Here is a 19657-nt window from a genome sequence, read left to right as displayed (position 1 = left end):
TTAAGTTATCAAAAATGACAAAAATTTAATTTTCAAAAATTTGAAAAACTCTTAACTTGCCAAAATAAAATAAAAATGTTCTATTTTCAAAAGCAATATATAATTGAAAAGCTTTTAGGTTTTAGACTTAAATTGAAATGCTGATCTCTCTTATCTTAGTTGTCTTTTCGTTGAAATATAACTATTTGAAATCGATTAGAAATTGGCTTAATCTGGCCTAATCCGGCACTGAATTCAATCTTAAACAAAGTGTAACGATACATAAATCCCAAACTAGATTATAAACATTAAATTTAATAGTTATCAAATAAAAATATGCTAAATTTGGCTAAAATTTCTCCGCCGCTCTTTCAAACAAACATTTTTATATTATTCGTGCTCAGAAACTTTAATAAACTTATCTAAGAGTGTAAATGACAGTAACCAAATGGAATATTTTTGTTGATTTCGTTAATTTTGTTAAATTGGCACAGAAATAGTAAAGCTAAATAAAAGTTTCTTTCAATTACCAAAACATTTCATGAAAGCTATTAAAATTTTTAGTAGACAACTAAGTTATTAAGACAAAATTCTGTACTAAAACTTTACTAAGCTGAGTGTCGCTCAAATTTGATTGACTTTACATACCGCATACTGACAATTAAGAAGATTTTTCAGAATATGTGTATATATTACGCATTTAAATATAAATTTTCATGCAGCAAAATGAAACAGCTTCAAGTATTTATGCACATGACGTTCTTGTGACGTTAATTGACATCCACAGACATCATCGTCTCCATCAGCAGAAGGAACGGGAGCAGGAGCAGTCGTCGCATCATTTTCATCTGTTGGCCACCCCGCCCTCAAAAGTATGCAACAGTGAAAAGCAATTTCATAAATCATTTGACGCCGTCGCCACCACGAACAGGCAACACCATCAAAATCACAATCAAAGTTGCCTCAAGACATTTTTTAAATGCTGTCGCCATTATCATCATCATCATCATCATCGGTTTGCCAGTTGCTGAATCTTCTCTGCCTACCTCCCAACATCAACATGGTGCGATTCCAACTCTCCTCCAATCTCCGGCGACTCCATTGCATTACACGCCTGACTACGCTTTGTGTAAATTAAAACTGCTGCCGGCTGATGGCAATTCCCGCGACTCTTTCCGCGGCTTCCTTCAACGCGGACAACCAAATTGCTCGGCGAATAATTTCTTCATTTTCCTTTCTTTTTTTTTGCGCTTGTTCGGTTTTTATTTTAACGTTTTTTTTTTTTTTTGTGTGTTTTTTGGCTGTGCACAGGATATTAATTTTTACACCATTCATTGATTTTGTTTGTAATGAACATGGAGCATGCTGGATAATGCTGCATAAAGTAGGCGTGGCCACATTGGATACCGCCGCCTCGGGCACGTTTCCGTTTCCGTTACCGTTTTCGTTACGTTTCTCCTTGTTGCTCTCTACCCTAATTTTCGTTTATTTTTTTCGCTCTTTTTTTATGCTGTTGTTTTATCAAACGTATGCAATTTCCATGAAAACCGGAAAATTCTGCATTGAGGCAGAAAAACTGCAACGAAAGCCAATCACAATAGAAATTACGAAAAAAAAAAAAAAAAAAAAGCAAAAACAACCGTAGTACAGTCTGTGCAAAAGTAACCGATAAACAAGCAGATTTTTGATTTATTGCCAGCTAAAAATTTTTGGTCAAGGCACAATGGGAGTAAAAATGGAGCTTCTCATTGGAAATGCCTGTCACCCCTCTAGTTGAAAACTCATCCACATCATCATCATCATCCTGATCATCATTATTGTGTAATCAAAGTAAGTAGCAAAAGAGGATACCCAAACCGACAAAAGAATGAAGGAAAAAAACGAGAAAAGAAATTGAAATTCAACCTAATTGCAGGAAATTTATAACGCAACTTAACAGCTGACAGATTTGTTGTAGCTGCCTTTACTTTTCCATCTTTTCTTTACTTTTCTTAGCTGTTGTTGTTTCTGGGCTTCCCACGCAAGGCGAGGACGTCGCCGTTAGGGAGGAAGGGAAGAGTTTTGGCGGTTTTGAATTCATAAATCTTGGCAGAATCTCATAATTCATGCAGCCAGTCGACGTCGACGATTGGCAGCACTTTCGTGGGTGGTAGCAAGAGCCGGCAAATGGATGGGTGTGTTTTTGCTTCCTTTTTTTTTTGGGATGGGTGGTGAGGCATGGGGAAGGAGCAAAGCATTACAAAGGCAATAAGCTCCAAGCAGCAGCTCAACTTTTTACCAATGACAAGATGGCAAATAGAAAAATGCTTAATGTAAAAACAAGTTGACCGATTGCATTATACCCTGTTCACCCAATGAAGGAGCCAGACTTCTTAGGACAGACTACTTAAAATAATCGTAGGAAATATACCCTTTGTATAGAGGGTGTGATAACTGAAAAATAAGAAACCCTTGCCAGTTGCCTTAAAAGTTGGGGGGGTTTAAGCAGCAGAGGCAGAAGCTGAAGGATGAGAATATGAAGAAGTTGAAACAAACAATGAATGCAGCCACAAAAGGATGCTGAATCCCCATGGGGGTGGCGAAGAGAAAGTGGAAAATGCTTGGGCGTGTTGACAACTTAAAGCTTTTTTCTTAATTGATAGATTTGTTTGCTGTTCTCATAGACAATGGGTGAGGATGGGAGGGGCGGGCGAGAAAATCATCTTGAAATGGAAATAGAAAATTGGCCAAAGACAATGTTGACAGATGAGGCAAAGACGAATCCAATTACAATAACCACAAATTAATGGCCAAGAATTTTAAATCAACTAACTATATCCTGTTCCAAATCGAAGAAAATAAAATAAAACACTTCTTTTTCTTGGTCAGCCGGATCGAACCACTATATCATTTCAGCTTCCATACAAATGGCAAAGTCACAAAGAGTGACTATAACAGTAACTTCGTTATTGTTAAGCTATTGTCATACTAATTAATATTTATTAGTTTTTTATATCTGTTAATGATTCTACCAAATTAGGTCCCATAGATCGATCATATGTAGAAAAATTACAAGTCATCGACGACATTTTGAAATTAATATGTAATATAATTATATTGATATATTCAATAAATATATTTTTCTTTGTCTAAGTAGTCTGGGAAATCAGTATAAGGCTCAAATTGTAATTTAAAAGTGTTTTCTTCATTTGAAAATGTCTGAAAGAAGATATCCGTTATAATTTGTGTGCACTAGCGCCATCTGCCTCAGCTGTAAGCATTACTCAGTGGCGCCAGTCTCCCATATATTTAGTGTTGTATACTGTGATATAAGGACAACACTTTCGCACACTTGATGGACAGTTGAAAAATGGCTGTCTCTTTTAATTGATGTGTTTAGAGTGTTTTTAATTGAAATTGCTTTAAAACTATAGATAATATGCTTACGGATACCTCTGAAGACAAGACTAAGTGAATAAATGTGTGGGAGCACATTAATATGTAAGTGAAATTGAATGTTAAAATTAGCCCTAACACAAAACGAAAAAACAACCAATGAAAAGAAAGAACAAGCACATAGACTATGCATGTGTATAAGTGAGAGGCAACAACAACAAAAAATGAATTGAAAAAGGCGCCAAGCAAACAAGTGAAAAAAAAAAAAAACAACAAAAACGCCGGCCAATAAATTGTGATGTTTAGCATAAATTTGATTAATCTTTTTTTAATTTTTTTTTTTAGAAAAGACTGCACTCAAACTAAATCAAAGATATACATCTAACCCGCACTATGATGAACAATCAGTTCCATACATCAGCTACCAGTCCTCTCCATCTAAATGGAGCGGACACTGGAGGTGTTGGCGTTGGTATCGGTGGAACTGCATATGCCGGCTATATGCCGAGTTCGGCTCCGGAAACGACGCCAACGGCGAGTCAATGGTTGACTTACCAAATACTTCCACCGAACAGCCAGCAGCAGGTTGTTGGCCAGCAGAATTTGCCCAAACGTTGGCAACCGACCACATCGCATCCAAGCAGTATACAGATAACAACCACAAGCAGCAATCCGACTGCACATACCATGTCTACGCTAGGAAAGCAACCGACAGCGACGGTGGTCACATCATCATCCAATGCGCATCCTATGGCCTATAAGGCCAACAACATTCGTATTATTTCGACACCTAATATCTATAATTTAAACAAATCGGTGCCAGAGGCATTACAAAACAAACAACAACAACAACAGCAGCATTCCGTGTATCATGCTCCTGTCCAGTCCTATTACTTGCCAAATGCTGGTAATCCTAGCCAATTGAATCGTTTAGTTGCCAAGCAACAACAACAATCGACACAGTCGGTTTCAATGCCTCCGGTGCCTCCTCTTGCGCCAGTGAGCAATTCCACCCCCGTCGTGCCTTCCACTGTGGTTCTGGATAGAATTAACATTTGCATTAATAACCACTACGCCGAATCGGCGCCAACACAGATTCTAGGACAGCAGCAGCAGCCGTCGCCCATTATACCAGCTATCCAGCATAAGATCCAGCCGCTGCCCATAATTGATAGCAGTTTTAGTTCCGTCTCAAGCAGCAGCTATGAAGACGGCCGAGCTGGAGGCACAACCACAGAAGAATGTGTATCAACAGCTTCAACTGTTAGCAGCACCGGTACTGTGATTGATGAGCCGGATTCCACCACAACAACACCGCAAACACCACCAACAACACCGGAGGCCATTGATTCTCCCTTAACATCAAATACATCGATTACCGACTTATCCATAGCATCATCACCCTCACCGCCTCCAGCTTCATGTTCCTCCACCGACATAAAGCCGAGTTTCAAAACAAACGAGCCTTCAAGCCTGCCACTTACGCCACCCTCACCACCACCAGCACCAGCCCAAGAACTTTCGTCTGCTCCACAGGCGAATTATTCTTTGCAAGAAGATGTCTTTATTAAATGCCAAGATGGTCGATTCTATCTGGGCACAATCATTGAACAGATTGAAGAACAATTTCTCATACGGTTCGATGATCAATCGGAACAATGGTGTGGACCAGAAAAAATGCGTAAGCTAGGAGGAGGCAGCTGCAATAGCAGCTCAGCCAATCTTGGCGTTGATGCCACCAATTCAACTGGTCCATCTCCCTCCGCTACAAGCTGTTCCATCACCAAAAGCTCCTCCATGTGTGTGGCCTGTAAACGTTCTGACGTGCAGGACATTGTGGAAATTTGTGAACGTTGCGGTCGTGGCTATCATCGTGGTTGCACCACCGAAATTTTTGTGGGCAGCTGCATTTGGTTTTGCAAACGTTGCGCCAAACCCATGAAAATGCATCAGCCATTGAAGCAGCAATTGATTGGCAAGCTTCAAGGAATATGTCGGCAATTACCCTATCATGTGAGTAAACAACCTTGATCCTGATCAGAACATTTGCCAGAAAAGTTGAAACTAATGTTCGCTTTTCTTATTTTCAGACGGATAAACTCAGCTGGGATGAGAAGCATCGGGTAAATGAAGAGCAAATCTATTGTTATTGCGGCAAGCCTGGAAAATTCGATCAAAATATGTTGCAATGTTCCAAATGTCGTAATTGGTTTCATACCCAATGTATGCAAAATTTTAAAAGTAAACTGCTGCGCGGTGATATGTAAGTACAACACGAAAGTAGGAGGATTATAATACTCTATATCTGTATGTTGCAGCTTCTTTGTATTCTGTTGCACTGTATGCAACAAAGGTGTGGAATTTATGCGTCGCCTACAAATCGATTGGGTAGATGTTTTACATATTGCTCTCTATAATCTACGCAAGCATCAGCATCAGAAATATCATCATTTGCTAAAGGATATTTGGCCATTTGTTTTGGAGCAGCGTCAAAAATTACCCATCTGTGAGGAATGGAAGTTATTACCAGAGACCACATTAATGGAGAGAATAAAGCAAACGCTTAAGGACTGCTCTGAACGATTTATATGCGGTCGCGAGGTAAAACGTGATCCAGCCTATTATGCTCTGCGTCACAGTGGACCGCCATTGACGCCCCAAGTATTTCTCCAAGAGAATGAGGAACCAACAGATGAACTGTTGGTCAACAAATATAATTTGTTGCTCCTGCCTGATGGGAAAAAAGAAAATACGCGACCTAAAAATGTAGATGTCTATGAGTTTCATACAGATGACGATGAAGAGACAGGGATCGAGGTGTCTACCAGTGAAGAGGATGAGATTCCCATTAAGCATATTATTGACAAAGCTAAAAAGCAAGCTGAACAAATGGAATTAAAGTCAGCACCACAACCACCGCCGGCGGATGATAATGCCAATGACGCCACTACTGGCAGTACTGCCCCTGCCACGCAGATTACTGCTACACAGCTCCAAATGGTGGAGTGGGCCAACAGCAGTCGCAAACGGAAGGCCTTTCGCCTCTCAAAGCGCTACGATACTACCAACAGCATTCGAAATCACTGTGATTTTTCGTCGGATGAGAACTCAAGCAGCAGTCGTGGAACCAGCTCCTTGGATCTTATCATACCACCGCCAGTCAATTTTTTGGGTCGCAATAATCCGTTCCTAATGGCTACACCCAAGAAAGCACAGCCAATGAAATTAGGATCAGGAAATTTGGCATTGGGGGTGACTGGTATCATTAATAGTTTGTTCAAGCTAAAGAATGGAGGAGGTGCTGGTGGCTGTTTAGCCAGAGATCAGCCGCGTATGGTGAGAACCATTAAACGTAAACTGAGTGCCAAAGATATAACCATTGGGCCCAATCAGGAAGTACGCCGACGTCGAACGCGTCGCCTAATCACAGACATGGAGGTAAGTCCGAAATTACAATGCTCTAATTAAAAACCAAACTAATTTCAATTCCTTATCAATATCTAGGTTATTAACACCACCACCATTAATCCCATACCCAGCCACTATTTTCCCATCTATGCCAAAGATTTGCATCCAATTCCCCCTTCTCTGCCACCACCGCCGCCGCCAGCGCAAACTGCCAAGCTATTGGCGCCATCTCATGGTCGTTTACTGCGACAGCGTCCACAGAAATCAGGACGACACGCGCTCAATCAACCCCCATCCACTGCCACCTCAACCAGTAGCAGTACCTCAACTTCATCATCCGCCTCTTCCAATGATGCATCCATGCTGGATGTAAAACAATCGGTCAATAAGTATTTCGGCGGTGCTATCAATCGTATCGATGCTGGTGAATCCTTTGCAATTCGAGCCAAACGTCGCTTGGGAAATGGGCAAGTGCAGTATTTAGTAGAGTGGACAAATGGCAATCGTTGAAGCAAACCAGTCTGTACTCGATTTTTTAAATCAATTGCCCTTTAGTATTTGCTACAGACCCGAATAGACTTGTAAAACACTTGTTACCGAAATGGCCGAGAAGGTTAAAAAAAAAGTACTTATTCGAATATTGAAATAAAAATTTCTATTCTGTGGATAAATAAAAAGTAGAAAAGAAAAAACTATTTTTTAATAATTCCCATTAAATCTTGTATTTAAATTTACATCAGTTTCTGTACAAAAAAAATAACGGAAACGGGTGTCGCCCAAAAGAAGGCAACGAAATAATCTATAACGTACTTTTAGGTGCTTGTTATACACCTTATCGGAGCAAAGTTATCGGAAACCTATCGCAGCCGACATAATCGGAGCAAAACCTATCGGTTAATCGACATTATCGGAGCACGACCTATCGGTCAATCAATATTATCGGACCAACGTTATCGTAATCGACATTATCGGTGCAAAGTTATCGACGGCGAATTCTCAATTTTTGCAGCGAATATTTCAGTATTTTTACGGCTCGGGCGAATTCGGCCGCCTTGTGGTAACTGCTTAATATTCGCGAATTAATAAATATATAAATGACGATTAACTAATTCCAAAAAGGCTGGACCTACCATGTAACTAAAAGTAATAAGTAAAGCCGCTTAATTTGTAATCAACGTTAGGAAAAACGCTTACCCGGTGCTAACTCAAAACCCCCGGAAAAGAAACAATGCAGAAGAGGAGAAAACTTGCAAGGAACTAAGAAATTGCTACAGAATGGAGAACGCACTTTTTGCCAATGTGAAAAAGCTCTACGATCATGAGCTATATGAATGTGTAATTCCAGCGGTAAAAAAATCAAATTTATACTTATCACATATAGCTTTTGATAACACAGGCCGACATTTTTGAGGTCATGAAAAAGTGTTTGAAGTTCAATAGGTCTCCTATAGTAATTGGGGGGTGCTGATCACGGCCCTGTACTTAGTTTTTCTCCATCACGTCAGGATTTCGAAAAAAATGCGTTCAAATTATTCAAAATGACCTAATTTGCAATATATTATTCCATGATATAAGCATAATATTGTACTAAAAACATTATTATTTTATCCTATTAATATATTAGGCTTGGTTTAACAGAAATTTACAAAATATCAAAGAGTTATTTCTTTGTTATAATGGATAATATCTTACACTCTGGATATAGTTCTATAATGAGTAAAATTTCAACCAAAAAGTATGCTATAGGGATTCCAAGTATTGTCTGCTTTTTAATTTTAAAGAATTATGGAACTCTACTGCGTGTAACATTTTGTTTATTAGTTTTATGTGCAAACAAGAACTAATTTTCTTATACAGAATATTTTAAAATCTGTTAAAAAAGTAGAAAATTTTTGTTTTAACTTTCTATAGTATACTTTTGGGTGCCTATTTTCCAACCCCAGATTTCACAAAATCTGGACGTGATGGACAAAAACCAAGTATGCAGTCAAAATCAGCGTACCCGAATTAGTTAGGAACACCTCTCAAGTTAACGTCAGCAAAAATCATGTCGGCCTGTGTAATTAGTTATTATCTATCATTTAGGCCAGCTTGATGAACACTCTGCTGCAAAATGATCAGAATGTGGCCACGGCGGAAATGAAATACCAGGTGATGCTATACCTGAGTAGTGCCAATTTTAAGGAGCGCAATTTTCGCTTGGCCAGCAAACAGTTGGAGTCGGCGATACGTATGAGAAAGACTCTGGTGCGGCAAAAGAATACCAGCACCTATCTGTCGGCCATCGAGAGTTCCTATGCTCAGTTTGCCGATGTGGAGTTGCGTTATCGTCTGGCCATCTGCTTTAGGGAGCTGGCTGAGCCCACGCTGGCCATTAGTATGCTGCAAACGGTGCCATCAAAAATGCGTACACCCAAAATGAATATGCTAATGGCACGTCTTCAGCACCATGTGCGGGGCAAAACTGAAGCAATTGCCGCCTATAAAGAGGTCCTAAGTGAATGCCCTTTATCATTGAGCTCCATTGAAGGCTTACTCGAGCTCGGCATGGAGGGCAGTGAGGTCAACTCACTTGTATTCAATGGTAATGTTAGAAACTGTCTCAATATTAGAATATCGTACGATTATCTATGTGATTTTGTTCTCCTCGCCTAGCTGCAAATATTGAATGGCTTAGTACGTGGATCAAGGGACAAGCCCAAATGTTTGGCTATAAGCATCTGGAGGCGGCCAAAACATTTCAACAATTAAATGACACAACGCCATTCCGACAAAATGAATATCTTCTCATTCAAATAGGCAAGTGTCTTTATTACTATGGGAATTTTGTTCAAGCCGAGCATTATTTGGGCATGGCAGCCATGGTAAATCCATTAAATATGTCCGCTCTCTGCCCATTGGCGGTGGCTTATGAGTTGAATGGCAAAAACGATACACAGCATGAGAAGCTATTGGATCAAATTACAAATCGACCGGATTTGGTTAGAGCACCATCAGCAGATTATTGGTTCCTTCATGCCCAACAATTCTATAAGGAGGAGAAATTTGAACGATCGCTAATATTTAGTGAACGTTCGCTAACCATTGATCCCAGGCACATCGAGAATATGCTGCTAAGGGGTAAACTATTTGTGGCTTTGGAGCGACATCAGGAGGCAATTGATGCCTTTCGCACATCTCAGTCGTTGGCTCCCTATCGTTTTGAGATCTACAAAGGGCTATCCCATTGTTATGGCAGCCTTAAAAGACACAAGGATGCCCAAAATATATGTGCCATGGCTGTGCGAAATTTTCGCACTTCGCCACGCAGCTATACGGTAAGTAACCCGAATTCATTCACTCTCCATGTTTCCTAGTTAATTTCAAGAAAATCCTTTGCAGATGTTTGGCCGCACGATATTGTTCTACTCAACACATCCAAAAGCCAAGAAAAGTGCACGTAAATTTGTGGAGAAATCTTTGGAAATTGATAATAGTTATTTACCTGCTGTGGCCTTAATGGCCGAAATCTATCGGTATGATGGAGCCACAAAAGAGGCCATATTGTTGCTAAAGAAGCAGGTGATAATGTATCCACATGCCAAACTCTATGCCATGCTGGGTGATCTCCTTAGCCAGGAGAAGGAGCTGGGCAAGGCTTTGCATTACTACTATTTGGCCTTGAGGTGAGTATTAACATATCAATCTATTGGGAATAAATGATTTTGATCGATCATCCTTCCAGCTTGGATCCGAACTGTGTAAAAGCATTGCAAAGCATCAATGCTCTGAACAAGACTGCACGCAGCATTACCACAAGCAGCCACATAAACATTACTTGTGGCAATAATAGCACCACTACTACGACCACCGCGAATATGACTGCGAATAGCAGCAGTAGCAGTGTTAGTAACAGTGCCAGCACAACATCCAGGCATCCAGAGCCACCCAGTAGTTCCATGTCTTCATCCAGTTTGCCGGCAAATCAACCATCGGGCACTGGGATTGCAAATGCTAGTGCCACAATGACCACACCATGTGGCACTCCGAATCATGAGTGGCTTTTAGACTGTGAGGAGACCTCACATCAAGATGATGCTCTCGAGATGTCCTCGTCACCGCCTGTACCACAGGAGGATGCATCGGATACATTCTCGGAGCCTTTTTGGCAGGATGTTGATGGTGAAATGGCAAATTAGTTGCATATTGATTAGAGCCTAAACTACTACAAGTATGAATTAATTTATTTAGTTTTTTAAGTTATTTATGCAGGTCGCGTGTATGTGTGTGTGTTTGTCAGAGAATGCATGTATGCTTAGAATTTATTATTAATGAAATGAATACTCATTTATGCCCTACGCAATTGACTAGACATAGGTCAGTCCCACTTCTCATTCTCCCACCTGGTGTTTACATAGTTTTTTTTTTGCCAAACCATATAGTAATTATAATAAACAAAACCAAATCTCAGAATCTCCCATTGTTTCTGCCAAAATGCTATAATCATTAAATATGTCTCGCTTTTAGCCGGATCGGAACACTTTAAAAAGTGGCTTCCAAAGTAACTAATGGTCCAGAATTATTTTACTTTTTTTTAGCAACGATTGGCTGAAAAAAAATCAACCAGAAAATTAAAATACCCTTTAAAATAAAAAATTGTATAAATGGAGCATGTTCTTTGTTAAATATTTAAACATACCGTAGTCAACTTGCGTATTGGAAAAACATTTCAAACATCTGGCAAATGCTTGCTGGGTTATTGCATGTTTGCTGCCAGTGGTGGCAACAAATATGGCTGTATGTGGTTGGCAAATAGTGCAAAAACAAGAACAATTCACAATTACAATTTCGATGGATTATCGGTTTAGAAATATTTCTAGTAATTCCCTCAAAACTTTTGGAGATCCGACTTTATTGGCATGAATTCTAAATACATTTATAAGAAGCCGTGATTCCCGCTGCCGCTGTTTTTGAATTGTATCCGCGATTTGACGGAAAAAAAGCTAGTTTGGCATCATTGGTAAGCGGTTAATTTGTTACGGCGAACATTTACTTTTCTGCGTCGAATATTCACTTTTTTACAGCGAATATTGTTGCAATTGAGAGAAACTTAACTTAAAAGAGAGCGCCCTCAAGCGAATTGAAGAGAGTCGAGGCGAAGTGTTGTTTTTGTTTTCATTTTAATTTAACGGTATTTTATATTTACCCGCGTAGCAAGCCGGACGTCGATGACGGCAATTCGCTTTCATTTTTTTGTGTTTTTTACGTTTTTTTTTTGCGAGAGTGTTTTCGAAACGAACAAACGACAATTATTCAAAATAAAAGAAAATTTAAAAATTTTTGAAAATCTGTGAAATGTGTTTAAGGACAAATACAAAAGTCCGCTAAATAAAACAATTATATGAAGATTATAATTGTATTATATTAGAAATTCGCAAATAATTACAAAAAAGTCATAAATAAAAATTTAAGAGGCACAAGGATAACGGTGAGTTCATTTTGTAACGGTGAAATGGATGTTCTACCGCTTGGTTTTTTTTTTTTGTCATTGGCACAAATTCTCAATATGTACATTTTTTAGAAGCCGCAATTTTTCGCTGCCTGCTTTATTATCAAAGGGGGCAAAACGAAAAACCGTTACACATGTTTGATTTTAACGAAATGATTATTAATTGTTTTTGTTTTTTTTTTGTCGTTTGCGACAATTGATAACATCAAACAGTCAACAGCAGCAACAACATTTTGATAGCATCACGTTTGCTGAAAATTGAACAGAACTTATTGATAACATTTATCCGTTGCCCCCCCAAAAGAAACACACGCACTTGTTGATTGTTTAGAGATTGTGTTTGTGGTGGCTCTTGCTCTCTTTTAACATTTACTGTTTTCAATTTCCTAGAAACAGAAGTTCACATTGGTCTATTTATTAAAAATGAAACTCTTGCAAATATGCATACAGAAGTCCCCCAAAAACCAATTTTCCACGAATTAATTGAAAAAAAAAAAATGTCGGGTGTTTTGCTTTTTGAAAAACGAATTTACCGTAACTACTACTCACAGCTGTTTTTGTGCCTGTTGGATCCAAAATTCAGAGAGAGACAGAAAGCAAGAGAGCTGGAGCCAACTCAGCAATGATAGAGAGAGTGAATTTACGACCTTTGATTTGTTGTTCTTATGGGTGTACATGGATGTATGTATGTATATTGTCGCATCCGTTAATTCGAAGTATGTGTGTGTTGCAACGCGCATTGTAATGTACTGCAAAAACTGATAAGAAGTGGCCGCAAGTCGTTTTGTTCCGTTTTTTTTTTTTAGTTTTGTGTTGTTGATAAATTACTTGTAACCAATGTAGTAACTGTGACTCGGCCCCAGCTTGTTCTGGGGCTCTTGCTTTGTCGTCGATACAACCGCCGACGATTGTTCCCCATAGTACAGAGAGCATGCGCCCCATGAGGTCTGCGATGTCTGAGAGATGGGCGGCAGGAACAAATACAAGAAGTAGTCGGAGGACGAGTAAAAGAGGCAATGCAGATAACATTTATGGATTTGCAATTATTTTCAGCCCAATCATAGCGGCACAGTGGTTCAAATATACATACATACATACATACATAAGTGCAACTTTTCTAAATCCTGCCTCATTCTATTTACATCTGTATTAGCTTCGAAAACTTGTCTTATTGACCATTCCCTTTGAAACTTTTTTTGTTGTTTGTTGTAACAACTGAATTTCATATAATTCTCTTGAGAATGGACGAATGGTTGTGTGTATTCCTTTAAATAGTACAATAAAATCTCAATATAAAAGTTTACTCCCCGGAAGACTTTTGCATTTTAGCTCGAGATAATTTTATTTTATTTTAAATAAGCAAAGAGAGCAAATCAAAAGAAAAACAAAATTTAAGTCTTCTTACAATTAACAACAAACAATCAAGATGTATAAAGGTACATTTTAAACCAGGTCATAAGGTCAAATACATGGCAAAGAGACGTTGGTAGTTTAATTTATTAAGAATTTTCAAAAATATAATGGTTGATAATTGGTTTTATAAAATTCAATCATTTAATTTATGTTGGCAATCAAATTTTCATATATGTATGTATGTATGTATGTACATATGTATGTATTTGGTTACACTGCGGACCACTGTGCCCAAGGGGAGCCAACTATGCGGTGCAGGAGTTTACCGTAATAGTTGGCGATGTGGTTGCCTGAGTCTCCGTGCAGGACTTGCGCGGAAGCTGCCATGCTCTTGTTTGCTCTCTCTCTCTATCGTTCTCTTGCCACCTTTCCTTGCCTGGCTGTTCAATTGCGATTCCTTCTTAACTATTTGGGTGGTAATAGCAACCCTTGAAGGGGCAGGCGGGGTCCGTGTGTTGTTCGGTTTCGTTCTTCGCTTTCAGTCATATGGTTGTCGCCGAATAGCGCGGATTTTACAATTCGCTGCGGATATTGCGGTAACTCCGGCAGTTTCGCAATATCCTGGGCCAAACAGAAAAAAAACTCCAAAAATAAAAGGAACAAATATTTAAAAAATTCTTTCACAAAAAGAATTGTTTTTGTATATCTTTTTTTTTGTTAAGTGCGTGTGCTTTTGTTGTTGCTTATTGTTGTGCTGTGTGTGAAAAGGAAAATTTTGGCAAACGTTTTAACCCAAAACTTTTGTGCTTCCTTGTCTTGTTGTTGCTATTTTTTTTTTTATTTATTATTTTTTTTTGGGTCGCGTGCAGAAATTGCAGAATTGTAATGTAAGTTTTTTTCTTCTTCTTCTTCTTTTGGCTTTTCCACCTAACAATTGTTGTTGTTGTTGCTGGTAGTGCTGTCTCCTTTAGGGTGGCGGCGGCAACCATCGATTTGCCGCGATTTGCGTGTCAATAATACAAAAAAATTCCAATTCCCCCACCCCCAACCAAATCAAAAATCAAACACAAAGGAGACGAAAACGACAACAACAACAACAATAAAAAAAATTATTGTTATTATTGCTTATTATATTAAGTTTTATCGCTTTTGTCTCCCAACTTTTCACTGCCCCAGCTCTGCACATAAAAACAACACTCCAAGTACATACAGTCTCTCTTTCTCTCTCTCTTTCTCTGTGTGTGTCCCTATCCCCTTACTCGGCTTATAAATTGCATCGGTAGACTTGCAGCTAAATATTTTAAGTACTTTTATTTAGTTTGAATTGACTCAATTGACTTTATCAGAATATCCGTTCTAAGTCCCTTTGTTTTCATGTGTATAAATATTATTATAACTGCAAAATTGTTGATAAGACCAATCGATGAATATTCAATATTCAATTTGATTCTAAACAAAGTAACACATTTTTGTTCAATTACTATTTAAAGTATTTAAAGTTTCTCCATTCCTCCATTCCATTCCTCTTTATTTTTTCCACTATTTTTATTAGAGTTCAGTTGTTTCAAACATTATTGAGTATTGATATTAAAAATATCTGGAAATCTCCAAAGAATCTTCAATTGACTTGTCTTTTTAACGCTAGAACTATTTGGGAATCACAAATGAGGAGAAATTGATTATCAAAGCCTACAATAACAACCTTCATACGGTTGGGCGTCATGTTAGTTAAACATTTTCATTCATAAGCATCTTGTGGCAGAATCTGATAAGTAGAATGTCTGTAAGCTGTCTAATCCTTTTACATATGTCACTTCAGGTTGTCTGTTTGTAACGTAGAAGTTTATGAAGGTTTATCCTTTGTCATTTACTTTTGATAGAACACTATTCATGGTGTCCTGACATCTACATATGTATGTATGTACATATGTTTGGCAAATGTCGAAGGATATTTTGCGAAGAATAGTCTATGAGTCATTCATCAGCTCCTCCTCGCCCATATAAGCGATACATAGCTTGGCACGCTACTGCGAGAATGACGAATGCCAGTAGTTGTTGCATTGGTATGATGATTGGGAGTAAATGAATTGAGTCATGTCCACATGTAAGGCCAAAACAGCTGTTCCTTTTATGATGAACTCTGACCTTGATGACGGCAGCAACATGCGCAGGCGTTTTGTGTTCTCCGTCACGCAGAATAATATGGCCAAAAGGTCATTTGAGACCTTACCTAGAAAATCAAGAGGCGAGAGTTCCCTGCTGAGGTCAGCGCCTGGCTGCCTGTTCGCCTCCCTCCCGCCGAGTGTGTCAACAGCAATGTTTGAAGAACTTCTCAAAAGACGGTTGATTAGACGGGTTTTTTCGGTATGTGTGTGTGTTTTGCCATTTCCGCTTGTCAAACATTTGTCAGCTTTTAGCTTATTGCCAACTCTCTTCGTGAGTGTGTGTGTGTGTGTGTGTGATCAAATCGGTTGCGAAATAAGCCTACACCGAAGTTTTGTATGCGAATTCATCATAGTTTCTCACTCACATTTCATCGCATATTTACGTAGGCCATTTGAACCAAGTTAACGCCTTTATTTATTGACTTTGTATTTGCTTAGACCAATGTAGATGTGTGTGTGTGTGTGTGTGTGCGTGTGACGCTCACGTTCAATGACAAAAGGCAAATAAAACTCCATTTACCGTTTTCTACTTACATTTCTGATGATGTCACACACTTTTCATAGTTTTTTTACATTTTCTCGTTCTTCTATTTCTCCTCCTCTACAATTCTAAATGAAATATATTTCAAATATTAATTTTATTTTCCGTTTTCTTTCCCCTTTTTTAGGTTCCGGCAATAATCAAACTGGCTATAACTTAAAACCAAGATCCGGTAAGTTATATTTTCCTAAGCAAATTACAAAAATATTAATTAAAAACAACCAAATGCTTTAAAAATTCAAATTTTTGATGTACATAAAAGTAAATTTCATAAACTTAATTTGCATTTCACAGTAAATTGTTTTGTTCTCTTTTCTGGCCTGCAATCAAAATCAATTTAAAGCCAACAAAAGCTGAGAATATTTCTATGATTACCATCTTCATACTATCTATGAAGATTCTAAATTGACCCTTTACATTTTCGCTGAGAATGAGCTCAGTGCCGGATTAGCCAAATAGCGGGTTTAGCAAATGCTAAGGGCCCCGCGCCTAACCTTTTAGAGATGTTTAAAGATGTTCGATCCCTGAAAGGTTTATTCATTGTTCATTCCTTTGTTTTTGACCGATTTTTATTCATTTTGGAAAATGATCTTCTTCTAACTTATAATTTGGCCTTTTGATTGCCCTAATCCTGCACTGGCTCAGTGGCTTCTGAAGGCCATTTAGCCCATAAACATCTCACAATCATCAAGTTCTATATAAAACCAAGACAAACCAAAAAAATGTATATCTGCCTGTGCGACCGACCTAATCACATAAGTTCTGGGAAATATTTCTCTGAATCATTTCATTTTCATTCGCCTTATGAATCTTTCTCCATACATATGTATGTATGTATGTACATACATTTATATGTGTTTCGTCATTTAACAAGAGTCATCCAAAAATATAAATACATACATAAAGATAGCCATCTCTATATGAGGATTATGTCGTAGGTCAGTAATCTAAATTGTGTAAATGAATGGGATGGAGGGGGGTTTCAAAAATGGGCAGCAAGCCAAAAACTTTTTAATTTTTCATTGCGTTTCCTTAATTTTTTGTTGTTGTTTTGTTTTCATTTTGAGACAAATTGTTAAAACGTGGGTCACAAATTAATTCACAAATCGATTGTTGCATCGATCGATCGATCGATTGATTGCCTGACCAGGTAAAACTATTGGCCAAGAGTTTGTTTCTTTCGTTTTCTTGTCGTCTATTTACATGTCAATTCATTTGTTTATTTTTGATTTGACAGTTTTTCACCCAACGAAACAAAAATTCATAAAGAGAGTGTGTCAAGTGCTGGCCCCAGGGTTGGGGTTGCCGAATGATGAAACAATAGTATTATGATCGATTGTATATATAAATATATACGGATGATCTTCAACATGTACTACTACTACTACTGCTGGCTGCTGTCATGTCTCTGACTGTGACTCTGCCTCTTTGTTGTCGCATATTTCCTTCAATTAATTAAGCAGACGCGTCTTAGTTTGCCACCATCAACTGTCGCTTCTCCGCGCCCCCTAACCCCCAGCACCCCCCGTTGATATCTTCACTTTACAATTGATTCCCAAGCATATTGTAAAAATTTAGTTGTTCGCGCACGCAATTTGCCTGCGTTTTGGCCCTCGGGGTTTAATGTGGTCATGGACCCGCATTGTATTTGTATGTCTGTATGTACATATATATAGTTGCCATTTCTTTTATATCTTTCTATATGTACATACATATGTGTATATTTGCTTATTAATTACTTAGTTTCCCCCAAATGCCCCTTCAACTCCATCGATTGCATGTTGATGGATGTTTGGATGCTTGTGGAATGTTGGCTGTTGGCTGGATATTGGATAGATTATGGAGGTTGTGGGTGAAATGAAACCATTCAAGTTGCTCAATGAAGATTTCATTGTCATCTCCGCTTTGTAAGTTTCACTTAGACAAAGCAAAAAGATCATCAAATGGCTGATTTAATACCGGATTAAAGTCGAAATCGAACTGAGGGGAGTTGTAATTATATTATACTCTCTACATTGTAGATAATTGTAAGCCTAGACTTCCTTTACATTCTGAAAAAGTGACTTAAAGTATACATTTCTTTCATTCTTCCAAAAGAAACTACATATGGATCTATGATTTACAGTTCCAATTTGAAATACGTTGTCCGATTGTAAATTTCCATAGTTGTCACTGATTAATCTTCTTGAATTTGCAGTACGTCGCCAACTAATATATGAACTATGAACTCATATATAATCAGTTTGACTTATAGTCATAGCTTTTCGTTTACACACACACAAGGAAAACAATCACCTGCAAAGCCATTTGCCACAATATTATATTTAATTTTTTCTTTCTTAGAGTTCCTTTTCTTAATTCCTCTTTAATCTGTCACTGTCAGGGTCGGTTTGGTAGAAAGAATAAACTTTGAAATCATCAAAATTAACACGAATTCAAATGGTTAATATGAAGAGTGTGGTGGGGGATGATGGGCAGGGGCAAGGGGAAGGGGCATGACAGAGGCAAAGAGCCGATTAAATGCTTATGACGATTGTGTCGCCTATTAACAAAATCAACTCAGCAATCAACTTCAGATGCGGGCGGCTGAACGTCCCTAATCAAAAACATATTTATGATACATAAGCCCATACACACACACACACACAGACACACACATGCCTTTGTGGGTCAGGGGTATAAGTGGTGCGTACATTAAATTTCATTAAATTTAACCAAGTTTTGTCATCATCGTAACACCATGCTTAGCCTTTCAAAGTTCATGCGATGAACTATATACGTAAAAACGACAACAAAAAATGTCAATAACAAAAAAAAACCTATTTCACAGAATACCTATACAGGTAAAGATTATGAATTATGATGACCGAAACCGAACCAACCTGCTGACAAATTGGCTAGCTTACATCACCAAAAAAGTAATATCGCCTAAAGGCCCCAAAATTAAGAATTTTTTTCCTCACTTTTTTGTCTTTAACCTTTTCCTTTTGGTCTGCTAAGCTGTTTTTTTTTTTTTTCATACATTGGGTGGGCGCAAGCTTAAGAGTTTGCTGGTATTAGCTTCGTGTTGTTGTATAGCTCATTAAGTCTCTTTAAAACATATTTATGAGAGCGAAACACAAAACAAAAAAAAAAACTTGTCAAAAATCTGGCCAAAACAACAAGGTAACAACACACACACACCACCAAAACACTCGGCAGACAAAGAGCAAAGACACAGAAAATTTTTGGAAATAAAAACAAGATTAAAATACGGAAGCCGAATGCAAGAACAACAAATTTTATCTATACTCTATAAATTTGTCCATCGTAATCGATATCTTAAAGAATAAACATAGTTATTAATGT

At 38.1% G+C, this 19657-nt stretch overlaps 3 protein-coding genes across 5 annotated transcripts in view; all 3 read left to right on the top strand.

The window, feature by feature from the left end:
• The first annotated feature begins 3293 nt into the window (after positions 1 to 3293).
• On the top strand, positions 3294 to 7364 carry LOC137586610 (polycomb protein Pcl-like). The gene is made up of 5 exons (XM_068302711.1): positions 3294 to 3459; positions 3700 to 5367; positions 5445 to 5617; positions 5673 to 6792; positions 6859 to 7364. Exons 2-5 carry the CDS (start codon positions 3748 to 3750, stop codon positions 7270 to 7272), a joined length of 3327 nt encoding a protein of 1108 aa, XP_068158812.1. The 5' UTR covers positions 3294 to 3459; positions 3700 to 3747; the 3' UTR covers positions 7273 to 7364.
• Positions 7365 to 7778: 414 nt separating this feature from the next.
• On the top strand, positions 7779 to 11214 carry APC7 (anaphase-promoting complex subunit 7). The gene is made up of 5 exons (XM_068301181.1): positions 7779 to 8109; positions 8848 to 9346; positions 9418 to 10079; positions 10144 to 10427; positions 10487 to 11214. The coding sequence occupies exons 1-5, from the start codon at positions 8038 to 8040 to the stop codon at positions 10938 to 10940; spliced, it is 1971 nt and encodes a 656-aa protein (XP_068157282.1). The 5' UTR covers positions 7779 to 8037; the 3' UTR covers positions 10941 to 11214.
• Positions 11215 to 11980: 766 nt separating this feature from the next.
• pigs (pickled eggs) overlaps positions 11981 to 19657 on the top strand; it is a 57171-nt gene continuing 49494 nt past the window's right edge. For 2 of the 3 annotated variants that reach the window (XM_068302995.1, XM_068302997.1), the window contains exons 1-2: positions 11981 to 12229; positions 16437 to 16481. The gene's annotated coding sequence lies outside the window, so the exon portion shown is untranslated. Of the gene's footprint in view, positions 12230 to 14431; positions 14491 to 16436; positions 16482 to 19657 lie in introns of those variants that run through there. The other variant, XM_068302996.1, reaches the window with a different exon arrangement.

The sequence above is a fragment of the Drosophila tropicalis genome, unplaced genomic scaffold (genome assembly GCF_018151085.1).
Source record: "Drosophila tropicalis isolate 14030-0801.00 unplaced genomic scaffold, ASM1815108v1 contig_158, whole genome shotgun sequence".
NCBI classification, from domain to species: Eukaryota; Metazoa; Arthropoda; class Insecta; order Diptera; family Drosophilidae; genus Drosophila; species Drosophila tropicalis.
Note: the sequence above shows the minus strand (reverse complement) of the source record. Positions and strands in the feature narration are given on the sequence as shown.

Bases quoted from the DNA above. Each gene is read 5' to 3' on its own strand.
- LOC137586610 (XM_068302711.1), top strand. From the start codon at position 3,748: ATGATGAACAATCAGTTCCATACATCAGCTACCAGTCCTCTCCATCTA. The intron at 5,618-5,672 runs GTAAGTACAACA...TGTATGTTGCAG, and splicing joins AAACTGCTGCGCGGTGATAT to CTTCTTTGTATTCTGTTGCA. The intron at 6,793-6,858 runs GTAAGTCCGAAA...ATCAATATCTAG, and splicing joins GCCTAATCACAGACATGGAG to GTTATTAACACCACCACCAT.
- APC7 (XM_068301181.1), top strand. From the start codon at position 8,038: ATGGAGAACGCACTTTTTGCCAATGTGAAAAAGCTCTACGATCATGAG. The intron at 8,110-8,847 runs GTAAAAAAATCA...TCTATCATTTAG, and splicing joins ATGAATGTGTAATTCCAGCG to GCCAGCTTGATGAACACTCT. The intron at 10,428-10,486 runs GTGAGTATTAAC...TCATCCTTCCAG, and splicing joins TACTACTATTTGGCCTTGAG to CTTGGATCCGAACTGTGTAA.